General features: G+C 36.4%; 1 protein-coding gene across 3 annotated transcripts in view; it reads right to left on the reverse strand.

Moving 5' to 3' along the window:
* Positions 1-287: 287 nt before the first annotated feature.
* The window catches only part of SPIN1 (spindlin 1), a 51,288-nt gene continuing 32,749 nt past the window's right edge, over positions 288-18,826 (reverse strand). For all 3 annotated transcript variants that reach the window (XM_026064065.1, XM_026064066.1, XM_026064064.1), the window contains exons 3-6: positions 14,376-14,424; positions 8,696-8,949; positions 7,512-7,745; positions 288-4,252 (exon numbers count right to left, since the gene is read on the reverse strand). In XM_026064065.1, coding sequence (XP_025919850.1) covers positions 4,053-4,252; positions 7,512-7,745; positions 8,696-8,949; positions 14,376-14,424 — 737 coding nt within the window. In that variant the 3' untranslated portion in view covers positions 288-4,052. The remainder of the gene's footprint in view (positions 4,253-7,511; positions 7,746-8,695; positions 8,950-14,375; positions 14,425-18,826) is intronic.

Here is an 18,826-nt window from a genome sequence, read left to right on the forward strand (position 1 = left end):
ACATACCACCTCAGCACTGACAAATGCTTCTAGTGTTCTCCACTGCCGAACTACTGCTAACAGTGAGAGATGTGGTGTGCTCTGGAAATAGAGCCTCCTTCAGACTTGCATAACCCCCCGAAGGGGAGTTTTTGTGCCTCTGGTGAAACACAATTTAAGCCTTATGCTTTGCCTCAGTCAAATTCCATCTTATCAACATTCATACTTACTTGGCAAAAAAAGAATAAAGACCTGGTTTAGCAAGCAAACTTGTTTCATAGGGAAAGTATTATACCAGCATACATGGCTTGACATTAAAATAATAAATCCTTTTTAATTAGAAAACTGAAGAAACTGCTTCTTCACAATCTGAAATCACATCACTACATTTTGCTCATGAGAACAAAGTTTACAGTCATAAGTTGCACATAAAGGGTTTATTTTAAATGTTTTAAGGATAGAGTTACATCATAATTATAAAAATTACTTACAGAATTAAGTAACAGATTTGTGTTTATACTTCTAAATGCAGAGAACAGGGAATTGTCTACATTGTTCAAAATAAAATAAAAATAATGAAACCAAGCTCTAAAGATGAAGTCATTACCTAATTTTAAAATGTGAACACGAAGACCTTTGAACTATACACATACCAAGAACCATCCAAATTGCACTAATGATGTAAAATACAAAAAGCACAGCATTTTCAAGGAACCAGAAACTGTTTTTAACAATAATTCTATTTCCCTGAAGTGACTGTAATCAATTCTATCTACAAAGATAAGAAGATAAAAGCCTCCATTTTTAAATAGTTCATTTAAAGAAGGCTTCTACCTGTTGCAAGAAAGAGGGTTTTCCCCAAAGTATTTCAGTCTTCATGTAGTCTTTTCCAACTTAGTTTAGGGTTTGGCACTCAAAAGAAAGAAGAAAAATGTAGTGTTTTACTAATCAATTGTGATTTTATTTATTCTTGAACAGAATACATGGTCCCTTCAAATGCTGTATGACACATACAACTGGAAAATTACCTTCTGTTGGCACTATGCTTGCCTCACCGGTGCATTTAATCCTACTAACAACCATTAAAACAGCACAATAAGCAAATTCACGAAAAACTGAACACAAAATAAAAACAGAACAAAACCAAAACCTAAACATTTTAACATGCAACTTTAGTTTGTTACATTGAACGTTCTAACCCTCTAAGCATGCAAAAAAGGATGGTCTGCATTTAAGTTTTTTTTTTTTCCCTTTTTAAAAGTTTTACATGGCAGCCTGACATCACGCACACGCACACACACAATATACAACAATACTACAGCAGGTAAATGAGAAAGGCCAATAACTTTTATACAAAGATCCATGGCTTGTGCCATCACAAGCCCTATGATAATTTTGGAAAGTAATGTTGAACCCCTAGAACAAGGAACCAACATTTAGTTACCAGGGTAACGCAAGCACTGCATGCAGATCTGAAACATGAGCCTAAAACAAAGCCCAAAGCAGATGGGCAGGGAGTGGAATTAGTCTCAAGCCTCAAAAAGGTGGTTTAAGCTATCAAAAAAAAAAGTTTTTTTAGGAAAAAGGAAAAGGAAAAAGAAAAAAAGGATGAAAAGAAAAACCCACGCAACAGACAACAGGGACATCTAAAAACAATTTACAATTTATAGAGTATACTCTAATTGGCAGAATACGTGGTGTATTAAAGTGGCTTGCAGAAAACCCACAAATGCAAGCCTAATGCTAAAAATGTTTCAGTAGACCTAAACCTCTGGTATTTTAAAACAAACCTTGTATTTCTTAGATGTATAGCCCAAAATTCACTGTACTAGGTTATTCATGTATCTTGTGTATAATCAATACACTCACTCATTTTTGTGCCACAAATATCAACTTGGGCTCATGGAGCCAGGCTCAGCTTTGAGATTTACATGCAGGACTCTTAAGAGTCAATAGAAAACACATAACAGATCTGCAGGATGAAAACACTGTGTTGCAAATCTGCTCACTTTGTTCAAAACACAAGGAACATTTACGACTCAGGTACTTAGTGCTTAAGGACTGCATTGAGAAGCTATTCACTGAAAGACAATAGCCTGCCTTTGGTTGCCCATGATGAAATACTGGACATAATGCAATATAGTAGCAATGGACAAAGAATTAAGGTATCATATTTATATGATGAGTATTTATTACCATTCAACAGCATAATGAGGCACAAGCCTTAAGGCTAAAATATGAAATCAGGCAAAAAAATTGACAGAAAGGGGCTTAAACCACTGAGTCTTCGATATCAAGAATACCCACAGTCGAGGTCATCTGGACCTCTGATCTCTGATTAACAGCACCTCTCCTGCTATCCCTTCCACTAACGGCATAAGGTTGGAAAACTGTGTATTCCTTCCTTCCATCAACAGTGCTGTCTGTCTTCACATACTGCATTTCTGTGAAGCAGTACCTTGCGACTTGCAGAGCTCTGCCTTAATGTAACATGACAATTTTGTTGCTGTGCTGATCATTGTTGCAATTCTGACGTTTTTAAAAGCTGCCACACTTTAAGGAAAAAAAATAAAAATAAAAAACAACTAACTTTGATTTACAGCTATCTTGCAAGATTAAAACTGTGAAAGGACTCTGCTCTTGTGGGCTGCTATTTACATCCACAGTCTAACGCAGATGACTGAACCACTGAGACTGCCTATAGCTTCCATTAGATAGTACACCACTGGCATGCAGAACTCTAGTGTTCGCAGAATGAAATTCACGGTAACAGCATACCTCAAAGCAAGTACAACGTACACCACAAAAGGCAACAACAGGTTTAAGCTGTAGATTTGTCCAGACACTCCTTATGTGGAAAAGCCAGGAGAAAAAAAGAAAAAAAAAAAAGAATATGTTGGGAAGATGCCTTCTTGAACCAAAATGGTTTTTAAAAGACACAAATGGACGAAAAAACAGAACCAAAACAAAACAACAACAAAAAATGCAGCAGACTGAGCAGAAGGCAACAAATGCTTCTCCTTCTCTAAAGTAAGTCTTCAAGGTAAAAGGATTTTTTCCCCTCCCCCCTCATGGGACTGTTTACCGTGTATAAGATTAACTACTGTTAGGCTTCTAAGTCCACACACAAACATTCAGGTTGCTAGGTTCTGATATTAAATGAGAGACTACTGATTGCCAATGCGTAGTCTAAAGTCTTCTGGAGTAGCATATATACTGTTAAATTTGTGGCACCAAGCACTTAGGTTTTGCTGAGAAGTGTGTACAACAAAACAGAGAAGTACAACATTTAGGATCAAAGGCAGCCTTGTTGCGTGTGTATTACTGGTTCCTACGACTTTTAAATACGGGCCATTAACCTGCATTTTCTAATTAACTGGTTATACAGATTAAATATATTTTTATAGTTTAAAGCCTTTTCACTGAAAGGTGCATAAGTCAAACACTTGATATCCTACTGCCCTGTCACTACTAAAAATGCACAAGTAGTTCCATGTACTGCGAGTTCTTAAAAAGCTAAATTTGAAATGTAGAAACACAGTAGATTGATGTTACTTGGGTTAGGCACTCCTTAATGCTGCACAAACCGTTTAAACCTTTCAGGAAAGTCACCTCTGACCCAACCCTGAAAACAAGGACTGCCAGTAGCCAAGAAATTAAATTTAATGTTACAAAAGAAGGCATATCAAAAATATCAAACTACACTTGCATGTGGCAGTTGAACAAGTGAGTGCAAGGTTGAAGAAAAAGTTAAAATCTATGAAAAAAATTTAGATTAATGATTACAATACTAGATCAACTTTACACAGCTTGAATTTGCAGCTGTTCTTTGCTTTTAACTCCCTCCCACTCAAATATATTGACTTCCTTCAAGAAAAGGAGTTCTTACACAAAATGTGTCACGTTCACATCAATTTGCTTGTATTATTCAGAACAAAACAGTTTTGCTGGCAGAGATTGTGGGTTCGCAGGGACATTTAAGCTTTCATTAAACTGGAAAGCAGTCAAGTCTTTGTGTCTACAAATTTTACATTTAATAGTTCCACAAATTTGGCAAAAGTTCACAATGACGTCTAGGATGTCTTCACCAAATCGTAGACATAAATATGGAAATCATCATCAAACTTGATGAAATAGACAGATGGTTTGGCTTCAACTTGATGAATGACCATGCCAGTCCTTTTTGAGCCATCTTCTTTGGCATATTCCACTTGTTTGCCTACCAGGCTGTCCACAACTTCACCTGGTTCCCGTTCTGCAGGAGGTGAATCATCTGCAACACAAAAATACAACGTGCTTTGGTAGATATTTATGGATTTTTCAATATAGAAGATAACTGCAAAGTCTTAAGATTTAGAAACATCACAACTCTTAAACGCTGAACACGCCCAATACAAGTTGTGTTGTTCAAACACCTAACTATTGCCATGCTTCCAGGAAGTATGGTCACAGATTACTTTTTTTTTGTAATACTGCCTTTAGTTTTATTAAGTTTCAAATGACACTTCAATTGGTTAGATAAGTATATCTTTTGACATAAAGGTTAAACACACAAGTTACAAAAAATGTAGATAATTGAACTTAAGCCTGCAGCGGAACAAGGCATTGGAGCCCATTTAACAGAAAAATAGCCATACAAAACCTCTCCCCGCACACTTCATTCAAAATTTCAGTGCAACCATGCCACTCCAACAAAAACACATCTTCTAAAATGATAATACATAACTTCCGTAACCAATAATGCTGCTAAAAGCATTTTTTGACTCCACACTGGAATGGATGCTAAATCTCCTCAAGTCTGTAACTGTATTATTTACTCACCTAGTAAAATCCACCCGGAAGTATCCTCCAATTTTAGATGAGGCCTATGGCAAGTCTGGATACAAAAAGATGTGTCTTTATACCAACCTGCCAGTTCCCACGGGGTTAGTTACAAGCCAAGCACAGAACAAATGGGACAGAGGGTACCGCATTGCGCCGAGTTGTATTGGAGAGCTGGAAACTAACCCCACCTAACCATACCAACTACGCCTCCTTTCTCAGTGTGCCTTCTGTATGAATAGAGAGCACTAAACCTGTGTTTTGTGGTCCAGGGAGGAATTTCCTTAGCAAATGGTCAGACGTGCTGTGCCTTTTATGCCAGACAACCCAAGCCTTTAAATCAACATCCTTGTTCCGATGTAAGAATCTCTTACAGGTTGCAGCTATTTTCCTTTTAATTCAGGGAGTTGCAAAAAAACTCCAAAGGCAAAGAAAAACGATGTGGAGCAAATAGATTGTCTTGATATATTTACAGTTAGAAATTATTTCATTAGTTCATCCTTAAAAACAAAGTGGAATGACAACTTTGCAAGTCTTAATGCAATCTGATATTATGATGACCAAAGTGCATACCCAATTCCAAAGTGGATGCTTTTTTTTTTTTTTTTTTTTTTAAATAATGGCTTGTTATTCTGGAGCATCTTGGAAAGAAAAGAAACTGATATACAAACATCTTCCTGTTTCAATGATTCACTGCTCTCGGTCACTTATTCAGCACCCTGCATTAAACTACTTGCTAGTCAACTCAAACTGAAAACTGAGAATAAGGCCAACACTATTGTGTCATGCAAATTGCTACGCTGTAGCTATCAGTGCTAAACTAGAGATTCAGATTGCTCCTTGGGCTCCCGTGAGCCACATACTGCAAATGATGATAGAACTGAAGCTGCCAAGCATCTTCCCCAAACTTAAGTTTCTCTGTAAATTTTTCTTCTATTTCTTCTATGAATGCATTGCCATACATAGTTAACATCCTCTTAATATCAGATTTTTTTTAAAGTACCTTCCTTGGGAAAAATGCAAGTTAACTCTTACATTTTATTTTATAAGTAACTATGAAGTGTTGACAAAGTTTCATTATTGCACCCAGCATAACATTTTTCCCCTCATCAAAAAAGCTTTAAAGTTATCATCCACATTTCAGTCTCTTCACATATGCAAAGACAACTTGAGAAGAGGAAAAAAAAAGGCTAAGAACTTCTGAAAGTTCTCGCCATAATGTTATGGTAAGTTCTACCAAGTTTGTAGACATACTCCCAGGTAAATTAAAATCCTATCTGAAAACTACCACCTTTAATATCCAGTCATTGACTTAAGGATATAATACTAATTATCTGAAAAGTATTCAGATTCAGAAAAGGTAGCTCATACTTCAGAGTGTATTGGCAACAGAGGTAAATACTAGGTAGTCTCAGGATGAGCATTAAAACCAGTTAATGCTTAAATATGGAAAGCATATAAGCCTTTTCCCTTATCTAAGGTGTAAGAAAAAGGGAACTTAAATTGCCTAAAAAGTAGCCTACCAAAGAAGAATTTAAAAATACCTCCCAAGCCCTTTTTAATATTTTAGGCAGGATACATTTGGAGGTGCCAAATTAAAAAAAAACAAAAAACACACACACACACACACCCTTGCTTTCCCCCCCCCCCCTTTTAGAAAGGTCACTTTTTTTTTCCTGTTAATATTTGCAGCTCATTCATTTCAAGCCACAGATATGTTGCTTTTTGTTAGGTTGGAAAAAAAAACACTAAAAACAAGACTACTACAGAAGTTATGCAAATAAGCCCCACCTATTTATCCAGCTATCAGACTATTTATCATCAGTGCTAGATCTGACAATACAGTCTCGGAAACTCAATGAATGAATTGTAATTAATATTTATGTAGTGCATTGTGTAACCAGACAACATGATAACCTAATTAATAATTTACTTTAATGACAAAATGACTCTGTCAGAGTCGTGCTTTTTAGGTGCAGGGGAGAAATGAGTACAATATGCTTTACAGTCTTGTACCCTCTTTTTTGTACTGGCTATCCAAATTCTGTGAAAAATCCTTCTATATTAACAGGAAAGACTCAAATAACTTTCACTTCAAGAGAGGAAGAAAAAATAGCCCTCCTAACTTATCAAAATATTTTTCCTACTAATATGTTTAAACATGTGAGAGAAAATGACTTTTCAGAAGATTAGTGTTTCTTTCCTCCAAGAAGCTACTCAAAGATCTTTCAACCGAACACATCTACTCAAAATTAATCTGACTATATTAGCTGGTCCCAAAACATTATTCTTACGAGAACTGCTTCAGAAGTACAAATCCAGAGTCATCTCAAGGCGCTAGGATACTTCTGTAAGAAAACAACAGTGGAAGGTTTCTAGCTCGCCAATGTCCATAAAAAAATCCAGAGTAATCTCTCCCACAGTAGTATGCATATCTTTATCAGAATTAGGAATAATTACAGAAAATAATTTTCCTGTATACCTCATCCTTGCATACCTCATCATTGATTAAAGTAAAATATTCCAAAAAATGTTGTTTACACCAGATGTGTTTCCAGTTGTGCTGTAACCTTTGTAAGTTGTGATACTTATGGATCTTGTTTGTTACTCCCTTTTACATTTTGTCAGCTCTCCTTTTTATAAATAAATCATAAGCCAAAAGAGAGCTGCCACTTTCCAGAGGAAAAAAAAGAACTAACTGGTCTACTTACTGGAATCAGGCATAATGCGAAGGTCACCTTCTTTATAATCATCTAAGAGTTGGTACATGTACAAGACAGGATCTTTCTCATAGGTAATATAAAACCATGTGTTCATAATAGGAGCTCGAGCCAAGACCATCCCCCTCCATTCATCTTTTGAACCATCCTCTGTCTCAAACATATGTTCCACAGCTTTGCCAATCATTGTGTCTGCCAGGTGGGCATCACTAATTCGAGATGAAGCTGAAATGACAGCAGGTCACATGTTAAGTCCATTCAAAAGCACAGACATGTGTCTTCACAAAAATAATCTTCATCTAGATTCAGGAACAAATCTGACAAACTTAAGTCAATTCACATACAAAACAATGTCTATTCCAGAGTTTAATGTTAAAGAATTGCAGAATTTTAGGAGTGGTAACATGTTAAAACAATTCTTATCACGATTTTTCCATCATTGCACCCTCCAGATTAGACAAACTATCATAATGCAAGGTATTGAAGTGAGACCAATCAAGACTACAGCAAAGAAGGTTTGTATTTTAAATACATACTTGGGGGGGGGGGGGGGAGGAAGGGAGGCCATTGCGAAGCAGCTCTTCAAATTCATTAATGAAGGTTTTGAGTTTAGTTCCCTTGAACCTTTTGAACTTTACAGTTTGAAAAAAACTGTAGTTAAACAATCCAGGGCTAATTATGAAAACCAGTAAGTCTGGTTTTCATAAGTCAAGCTATTTCACTTCGAAAATGCCCCTTTTCCATGTATATTAATGATTAGAGAAAGCACATGAGGAAAAAATGCAACATCATCACCATCAAACACAAAGAACAGACAATGTATAGCTGGCTCAGTTTCATTTCTCAGCTGGCTCAGTTTCAATTTTAATAGAAATATCAATATTAACTTTACATAAGCTTGTTAGTGATAAGACTCTAAGGAAGAGGAAGACTACAGAATGTACTGCATGCCATTTAAAGACAAAAGACAGCACTACATTCTCTGGCATCATCAAATCTTTGTGAAATCAAGAAAATCTAAACAGAACATTTAATTTACCTGTCATGTGACAAAAATTAATTCAGCTAATAAAATTCAAATGTTATCTCAGGGAAAAGTCAGGAGAGATTAGTGGACAACATTTATTATTAAATGTCAACATATGTGTATGTGTGCATAGGAAAAAAGCACTTACCAACTCTGTCTGGAAGAACTTCAAGTGCTGAAACTCTTTCATCTTTGTGCAGTTCTAGTCCATACACACAATCAAATCCATCATACTTTATAAGATAGAGAGAAGGATTTACAGGAACTTGATCAAGAACTGTGCCCTTCCATTGTGTTACAGGTCCGCTCCCTTCTTTCCATCCATGCTGTATTCTGCAGCCTACAATGTTTCTTCGTGGCTGAGAAATAGGTTTGCTTGGTCCCACATTGTTTCTATGCTTTCTGTACACAGATACAAACATAGTATTAAAAAAAGTACATGCTCAAAATTCTACTCTGGATAAGAGCTATATGCTGTGTTTTCAGAAGGCACGATTTACACATAATAAGCTGAAATTATAAAGACACATTAAATTCTAATGTGTGTAACAGTGTACCTTACTCAAATTAAGGTATAAAGCATATTATACTCCACTGGAAAAAAGAGAAAAAAAACACACTAAGAAGTACTGCAACACTTTTGACATGTTATATAAGGTTGCTTTCATAATATCAGCTTCCAAAGTGAGTTTGAGACCTATTTTAGCCCTCACTACACAATGTCAAAAGCAAAACTTACCTGTTAAAACCCTAAATCAGGTCTCAAAAAACAACATTACCTGAGAGTATTATAACTTTGTTACCTTGTTGCTCCCTGCAGAACAGCAAACATAATACCTCCCAGGAGAAGGAAATGAGTGGAAACAGTGGTGGCTGACTAAAAATCTTCCCAGGTATTTTTTTCACTTCTAACCTGTGTTCTCACCTGAGAGAAATTCAGCTTCCCCCTGCACTTACAGACATCTTTGACTTCCAGTGTTTTTAAAGGCACATGGTAGCAACAACATTTCTCCAACATTCCTTTTTAACACAACACAAAAATATGCAAAGGGAACAGCAGTAGAAGGAATACTCCTTAAAATGGAAAGTGGATTAAATACACTTTTTGCCCTTCCTCGGTATTTTATGCTTCCTTTATGCAACTTGCGCTGGAAGATTCCCTCTGGTGAACATCTGCTGCTGTTCTGATGAGCATTCCTGTAAGCTGACAGTTTCAAACCACTGAAACAGTGTTACCCAAATTTTATTCTATCCAGTTATTAAGAACAGTAATTGACAGTTTTGAATACAAACAGAAGAAACACATGAATATTACTACAGTATATTGCTGACAAGATATGCCCATTATATGTATTTTCGCATGTTACAAGGCACAGCCATTCCTAAAACGATATTTAGAGGGCTGTCCACTTAACATTCACATGAATGTTAACTAGTTCTAAAACAAATTTCTGGGTTAGTTACCACTTGTAGCATACTTCATTTAAATGGCAGTTAAATATGCACAACACACCAGCAAGCTTAAAAGCAATATCTAAAAAAGATTATTCAGTTTCAAAATTATCCATTACCATCAACTTCAGGAAACAACATTCATCCTTAGGTTACTGAGAGTGACCAAAAAGAAATGTCTCCAGGAATGATGAAAGCTTTCAGAGCAGAACAGTCCGTGTATGATAAAGATCCAAAAGAGACAAACAGCAATCGTACCAGTGAAATCTCATGAGCAGTCTTACAGAATAATGAAAGTGCTGTAAGATATCAGAATGCATAATGCTGAAGATTTAAATGTAACTATTAAAAACAAGATGTGCAATTTCTCCAGCAGCTTGTGCCCCCTCCAGACTTGCATTCTCCATTAAGATGGATCTTAGCAGGGAGCTCCACAGCACTCCACTTTTTGTCAGCTTTCCACTTTTGTCAAGATGTGATCTTTTCGACAAGATCAGCCTGCAGTTTCATGAGTACCATATATTCCTATCTTTGATAACACAGATTATTATAGGAACGTGAACCTCTTCCAGTTAAAAGGCATTCCCCCAGAGTTGGTTTTAATTTTACATAGAAACTTTAGTGTTTTCAAATTCTGTACATCTTAAAAGGTGGTCTAGTTTTTACTCTAGTCTTAACTTTTTTTTCCCTCTGAATTATAACAGCCTCAGTAATATTTTATTACGAGGAAACAGATGAGAGCTCTAGTCCTTGGGCACAATGAAAATGAGTTTGTTCAAGCTCATGGCCAATTTTACTTTCTACATATAAAGCATAATACTCCCCACTGTTTAAAATGAAAACAATTAAGTGAAAAGCTTCACAGCCACTTTACAGATTATGATGGAAAGAGTAAATAACTGAGTTCTAACTCACCTTGCAGTGAGCAAAAAGCATTATAAATGCAGTTACAAGTCAAGCACCGGCTAGGTGTAGCAATTCAAGTTTTTCTTTGTCTGAAGGCTTTACTGCTGAACAGCCATTCATTCTTGTTTGGCTCATATTGTAAGAAATATGATTTTAAAACTAATAAATTACCAAAGAAAAACTGTTTTTGCTTGCATCTGAACTGTGATAAGAAAGAAAGCATAGGTTTCTAACTGACATTAAATAATAGCTACCAGTATACTTCCATACTCGACAACAGTAACCAAATCAAACCTCCTTTCATCTCAACAGCATGTTGTTTGTGATGTGCAGAGTAACACAAATGTACGTAGCCTTTTGGGATGCTATAGTCAGAAAAACAGACAAAATGTTTTCCTTCTGTTTTATTAGAATTATCTTTAAAATTCCACATAATTTCATCTTAAAGATTGAGGTAACAGATTTCCCTAGATACATAGAACCTATGGAGCCAGGAAAACCAGATAATAGTAATTTCTGCAAATAGCTCTTGATGTATCAGATACGTCCTCACTGTAAATGGCCCTTTGATCCTAGCAAGTTTCAGAACCTCTTCCTTATCTTAAAGGCATTAAGTTGTTAAGCAAAGCCCCACTACACAAAAAAGCTTCATTAACAAAATCAGAGAGTTCACAAATTTAGAGACTAGACAGAAAGAACAAAGTCTTCCTACTTTTTAAGGTTGTATTTAAGTGGCACTCATACAAACTTTTTCTTGGCAGGTGCTACCAGAAAAAACAGCGCAGTGCAGAACTGCTTAGGACTGATAGCAGCAAACTATTCTTTCAGGGTTGTGCTTAAAAGGCAAACTAGCATCTACAAAAGGAGGATAGTAATTCCCAATAAACCATCAAATTAAGTTATCCATTTAGGTATCCTATTTTTCTTTCTGCTTATCTGAGAAAAAACCACCACACTAAAATTAAGGAAAACATAGAAGAATGAAAGAAAGCTATACTCCTCAGACATGAAAAAAGGCACAACTGAGAAGGACAAAACAGAAATCCATAAAATATTATTGAGTAGAATAGCAATGGTCAGTACAATTTCAGTCTTTCATTGTGCTGCGCAGAGAAGTTATTGAAAACAGGACCCAAAACTTACTGGAACTGTGCTGATACTACAGACTATCCGTCACACCTAGCGGGATGGTGATCAGAGAATTATTCACTACTTTTCACAACATTCAGACTATGAGGCACATAGGTTGAAGCAGAAGTTTTAAAGCACTTTCTGTGCTCCATGAAAAGCCATCATTCAGTTGTGAAATTCATTTTTTTAGGACACTGCTGGAGCCAAGATTACAAGTTAGTTTAAAGTGGGATCAGAAATGCACCTGGGATAAATTCATTGGTAGTCCAACTCTAGGTACCACCTCTGCCTCAAATTTCTTGAATTGCCAGCTACAAAAAACCTGAACAACATATGAGGACAGAAGTAGTTTATACTTACACTGTGTCTTTTAGTTTATACTTACACTCTTTCCTTATGCATCAAGGGTGGAAAGAACGAGAGCCAAGAGACTACCAACTGGTCTAACATCGGTGGCATCAACTTTATATTCATGGAGACCATCACTAGCCACTGACAGAGCACTTGGAAGAACTGCCATTTTGTAGTTGACCTATAACCATAGGAACCCCTTCCAAAAGGGATCAATGCTTAACTACCATTGTAGTTAAAGAAAGTTTGGAAGACTAATCCACATGGCTCATCTGATCACCTCCTCAGTTCCTGGACCATGCCCTCTTCCACCCTGTTGGCTCCTCCATCACCCTCAAACCTTCTGAATCCAGTTTAAAATCTCACCTAAGGCCTTCAAGAGCCACCAGGCTTGTTCCTCTTTTCTTTAAATAATTACCGTACAAGTCTTCATAACTAAATCAATGACAAAGTTTACGCTACTAACTCATGGTGGGCTGTAACAGCTCCAAGTATTATCAGCATACATTTTTACATAGTAAACGAGTGGGATATCAATAACTATGAACACATCTACATCACTACTTACTGTTACCCGCACATTTCAAAAACGCAAGTAACAAATATCAGACAGACAACTCTATACTAGCCTCTTATTCTCAGAGAAGTGAGTGAGCAGAAAATGAAGTCACCTCAGGCTGACACAAAGCATAACCTTTACTAAATGTTTCTTAAATCAATTAAACTAGGCTAAATTAACATAAAACAGAGTTGGGTGCTTAGATTAAATGCCCCAAAATCACGTGACTTAGGATCACAAATTAATATGCCCCATAAAAGCCTTTATGCTAACAAAAATACAACCTATTCAGATATTTAAAAAGTGTTTATCAACAACAAAGACAAATCTAGCCACCCTCAAGTACAAAAGGCAACCCACCTCTGATAGTCTTCCCATCATATACTCCTCTCTGAGCGGTTGAAAAAGAACAAGAGAAATTAAGTTTTAACCAATTCTACCCGTCTCTAGACAAAAAAAAAGTTTCTCTCTGCCTTGTAAGGAGATAAGCAACAATGGATAATGAAGAGTTGGTGGAGGGCACTAGGGTAGTTTTACATCAAATGTGTCTGGGAAACAGCTGACAAACACTCATTCAAATATATTAATTGTAGAAGATACACCTGCCAGACAAATTATTTTAGGTTGATGCATGGTGTACACCACCACTACAGGACTTTATATAAAGTATAACCATTAACATTAAGAAGTTTCACCTTTCCCAGCTTGTTTTAGAGTTCTCCCACCAGAGACATAGCCAGAAGCAACATCTAACTGTTAGACACTAAGATCAATCACGTCCAGACTATTACCTCTGTTTTCTCACACTTACTCATCAATATTTAGCTGTTACTATTTCAAAATATAGTAGGGAAAAATACATGCTGTGACTGTATAGGATAAGCAGGTATCTTTTGCACACAAACAGCAGCTTAGTTGCAGAAGCAATTCAATATGCTCTTTAAAAGAAAAAAAAAGCTAAGAATCCAAAATGCTAGAGTTGTAGTGAATCAAAGATTAAGTATTTCTAAAATTGAATCCAGATTGGGTTTTCAGTAGGCATACTTCACATGAATAATTTTATATTGACCTGGTGACAATGGACCAGGTCTGTTCTAGATAGCAGAGACCCTAGGGTGGTAGTACATATGTCCAATTTCTGGCTTGCAATCCCTTCTCTCTGATTTCTAGAGTAAAGTACAGAATTGTTTTCACAGGATAAGTTTCTCCCGGCGTAATATTCAAAATCAAGTTTAGATGTCTACCAACAAAACGTTCTTTCTACCACTCTCCCAAAAGAATTCAAGTCTGACTGTACACGCAGGTACTGGCTAAATACAGCTCCACATGATTTTCAAGAGCAAAGAGACTAGAACAATACAGATACATTTCTAGAACAGTACTTTCAGTTACTGAAAGTTATACTTTAGAAAAAATATTAACAACTTACTTGTGGGAAGTTCTTTTCTTCATCATGCTGGCGGAGACTCCTGCATGACCTACAATATAAATGATGATTAATTATTGCAAAATAAAGTGCATTTATATACAATGACAAAAAGACTATCTTACAGAACAGTTCTCCTTTTGAATATCAAAATGTAAAAAATTCAGACACTTCATGTTGTGGTCAATCAGTGAACCCCTACAATAGGAAAGCTCTGGAGGGCTGGCAGGGCAGAGGCAATGCACCCATGAAGCTCAGGGAAGGATGTAGGGAGTGACTGACCACTGCTGTTGCAAAGAAAGCTCAACCCAAAGGGGATCGAGGGCAGTCTTTGCTCTAGATAACCTGCTGCATCAGTCGAGCAAACCAGCTGGCTGTGCAACTGCTTGTCCTAGAGTATTTGTCACCTTAAGTTGGGCAAACCAAAGTAGGTAGGTGCACACATGCCTGACCCCAACACAGTATTAAAAAAACAAAAGAACTCTGAAGAGAACAATGGGCTTGAGCTGGTTTCAACCCATGTATTTCTTCCTTCTCAGCTACCGGGTCACTCAGCATCATGACAGTGAGCATATTATACACACCAGTAACAAGAATCACATTTGTTTTGAGATTCAACTGTACATTGCAATTGTTATACTCAGCTAAGTGTAATTTGTACTTGTATTGTGATTTAAATACATTGCTGTATCACTCTGCTAAATCAAAGTCTGGTGTAACAAAGAACTTCAGAAAAGTAAATATGATATTAAACAGTAAAACCTCCACTTGTGGAATACCTAGAAGAACCGCATCAGAAAGTATTGGACTCTGACACATATGTAACTTAAATGTCTATCAGTAAAAAGCCTCATGCACCTCTAGATCTGTGTTAGCATTTCATTTTTGGCTTCTTAAATTCACACCTACAGAGAAATGCATAGAGTTCCTCTACAAGTCCAAAAAATCAATTCTGTTAAATTTAATATTATGTGCATGTTCCTAGCATAGCTTTGCCATATATATTTTGCAAATTAACTTTCATAAGTTGTAGTGTCACACAAGACAGTCAAGCCCCCAAAGCAATATTAACCTTAAAATCTTTCATGAATATTTTAATCTTTGGATTTCAAATGCTAAAAGAGGACATATACAAAGTGACATAAAGAGCACAATTAAAATAAGACTACATCTGATGTTTCCAACACTCAAGATTGTACCAAATCCATGGGAAGCTGCATCTCCAGTTGTAATGACAGCTGGAGTGTTCAAGTTTCAAAAACAAAGCCTTCCACGCTAATAGCTACAGTAAAGATACTAATTGCAATTTCAGACTACAAGTAATTAGAGCTGCCCTTTGAGCATGTTTATAAGAACTATTAGCTAGTAATGAAAATAAAATATCACAAAAAGTGTGGTTAGAAACCCAGACTTTAGAACTTGACTGTTACTACTAAACAAGTTTTCTGATCCTATCATTAGCCGCTCCTTTGGTATATGAGAAAAAAATGTTCAAAAACAATTCTTCAGAATCTGTTCTCCCACAGTAAAGGAACAGTCTTGTAAGACCATGAACACACAGATTTCACGTTCTACTTCACTGGCTGATGACATAAAGCTAAATCAGTTCAAGTGGTTAATACAGTATATAGAAAGCATCCACGTATTCTGCTGAGTGATTCAGCACAGAACTTGTTTTCTGTCCTCAGCTCAAGGACTCTATGAACATTATATAGGGCATAAGAGAGGTCATAAGCAAAAAGCTTTCCAAAATGAATAGAAAAGGAACTCTACAGAAACACAGAAGGGGTAGGGAAAAAAACCTATCACAGAGGCTGCAAGAACCACAGAGAAGCTGTGCAAACTATTGGGAATGGGTGTTAGCCCTCTTCACTATCTCCTAACCTTGGGCACCTCTTATTTTGGTAGGATTCAAGCTCAACAGCCAGGTATCTTCTTTCTCAAGTTCAGTTAGGAGCAGAATTTCTTGGCCAAGATCTTTATGCATGAAATGACACACTGCAAACTACCAAATGCTTACAATGAAACTCAAATAAGTTTGAAAGGTGGCTTTTGGTTACCCTTTTTCGCTGTCAAGTGAAAATAAGCTTAACAGTTCCCAATCACAGGAACTTGCTTGCTCGCTCATGTACCGAACTCTAAACGAAAGCTAAGACTACTGGGTGCTGTTGATATTTAACATGAACATAACCTACTTAAAAGAAGAGATGACAGCAAGGTACGTGAAGATCCTAGAACAAACCTGCCCTAGTACTGACTACAAGCCTATTGGCCACAATTCATATTTGTATTTTGTATTGCCTGAATACATTAATATCCCAAGGAAACGCAAACTCTTTTTAAGCACATCTCAGGTTAAATTACTGAGCTGTATAGCATTTCAAATGGCTAGACATCCTCTGAAATTGTAACAGGAGTTCACTGAACATTTCTCTTCCTTATAGCAGCTATAGACAAGGAGATGGAAGAACATAATATCCTTATGTTTAACATCTTTTAGTTTTATCCTTACACAGTAAGGACAAAAGCAGAATTACTTGATGATCTGCCTGCCTCAATCTTTCTTTATTCAAGTGAATTATTTCAGCAATATAGTACTTCCATTTTAATTGGAGAACCACAATAACTCTACAAATTACTTGTAGAGGCCAAGTACAATAGCATCCACACAGAGTCTGAGTAGTTTCTAAACTTCAAAGGGAGGGAAAAAAAAGAAGTGTTAAGATGTCAACAGTACTGCTTTCTTTCTCCCTCTGAAAAACATCTTCATTACTGCTAACAAGATATACTCAAGCAGTACACCAGTAAAATCCTTGCAATCATTCATCAGTAAAGATTCTGAAATCAAGAGTATGATAAAAAGTATGCGTGATAAAGTATGATAAAAAAGCATTAGAATCAAAGTGCTCACAGAGTTCAAGCACATATACAGAAAGACAGCTTGATTTAGCAGTTGCATTGGCATAGTAGCTACATATACACACAATACACCAGATTTCCCTGCCTGATCCCTTTTCAGCCACAGAAAAACTAAGATGATAGCTGGGTAAAACTAGTAGCACACCAGAACTTTCTCAAACTGCTTCTTCTCCTGTTCATTATATGAAGCATCTAAAAGAAAGTAATGCTTTAAAACAATAGCTAAGATAATTACAGATATTAAAAAAAAGTATCAAGCAAATACAGTTTTTATATTCAGGAAACTGGTTTCACACTTGTGAAGATCATGCATTAAATAATGCTCTGACCCTCAAAATAGAAGAAGATGTACACATTCCCATTTGTACAACAGAAGCATGCAAAAGACCATTTCCCTAACAAGGGCTTACACCAAAAGCCAGAGATGGCACAAAAAGGCCCCATGTCCAAACAGACATGGAATTTGATGTGCAGCATAAAAGCGCTGTACATCAGTGGTAAACATTTGGTGAACAACCACTGTCACACACAGAGGAATAGCTATGGACCAAAAAGCACCTCTATTACTTTCTTCTCTCTTGTGAAATATTACATGACTCATGCCAAGATTAAATGCTTGTTTAGAGCAGATAATGTAAAGCAGTCTTTGGAGGGCTGCAAGCTCTACTCCTTCAAAGTGGCAAAGCTCACTATAACAGGTTCACAACAATATTTAGAAATGCTGTTTGGTTTTTCTTTTCACTACAGGAATTTAAAGATGAATTAGGATACTAAATTTCTTCTTGTGTTTCAAGATAGCTTTAGCCCTGCTTATTTCCCTTTTTCTTAGATTACAGAAAGAAAAACTATCAAAACATAAGACAGACATAAATCTTATCTTACTAACGAAACAAATCAACTGTGCATAGGACTTCACCAATTCACAAGCTCCTGCTTAGTTGCTGATCTCCTTCAGCAAAAAGGCTGCCAAACGTAATAAGCAAAGCAGCAATTTTGCTTATACAAACTCTCCCAAAACCCCTAATACTGTCTAAACCTTGTTCATTTATCACAGAAGCGTAATTAGCATTAGTCACTCTGTCAAGTGCTTAATTCACAGCAGAAAGGCATTTAAAAATTCCCCAGCAATTTCCAGGGCAATACTGTCACACAAATCTTCCAAGTGAAAAAATTAGTGTACCAAGTGTTTTGGGGTCAAGCAGAGCTTGGCCTCAGGCAGTAACGTGACTTCAAAGATGTTAGTACTAACTAGAGAACATAATGGAGAGTTATCAGATTCTATATAGCATGAATGCCACTGATTGCAAGGGTTTAAATTCACATCCTTTATCTCCTTATAACTATGGAATGACAAGCACTACAATTCTAACCAGAACACTCTGAAAACCCATGTTTTTAGACAAAATAAACTTTGTACGATTAAGTTAACCTTGAATTCTTAGTCTTCTATAAAAGACTTATTACTAAACAAAATTTAAAGTAATTGGATTATTTTTACGCTTCTTTGTAACAAGCAGCAAACACTCAAATGTTGA

Source organism: Apteryx rowi, unplaced genomic scaffold (assembly GCF_003343035.1).
Source record: "Apteryx rowi isolate R43461 unplaced genomic scaffold, aptRow1 scaffold_208, whole genome shotgun sequence".
NCBI lineage: Eukaryota > Metazoa > Chordata > Aves > Apterygiformes > Apterygidae > Apteryx > Apteryx rowi.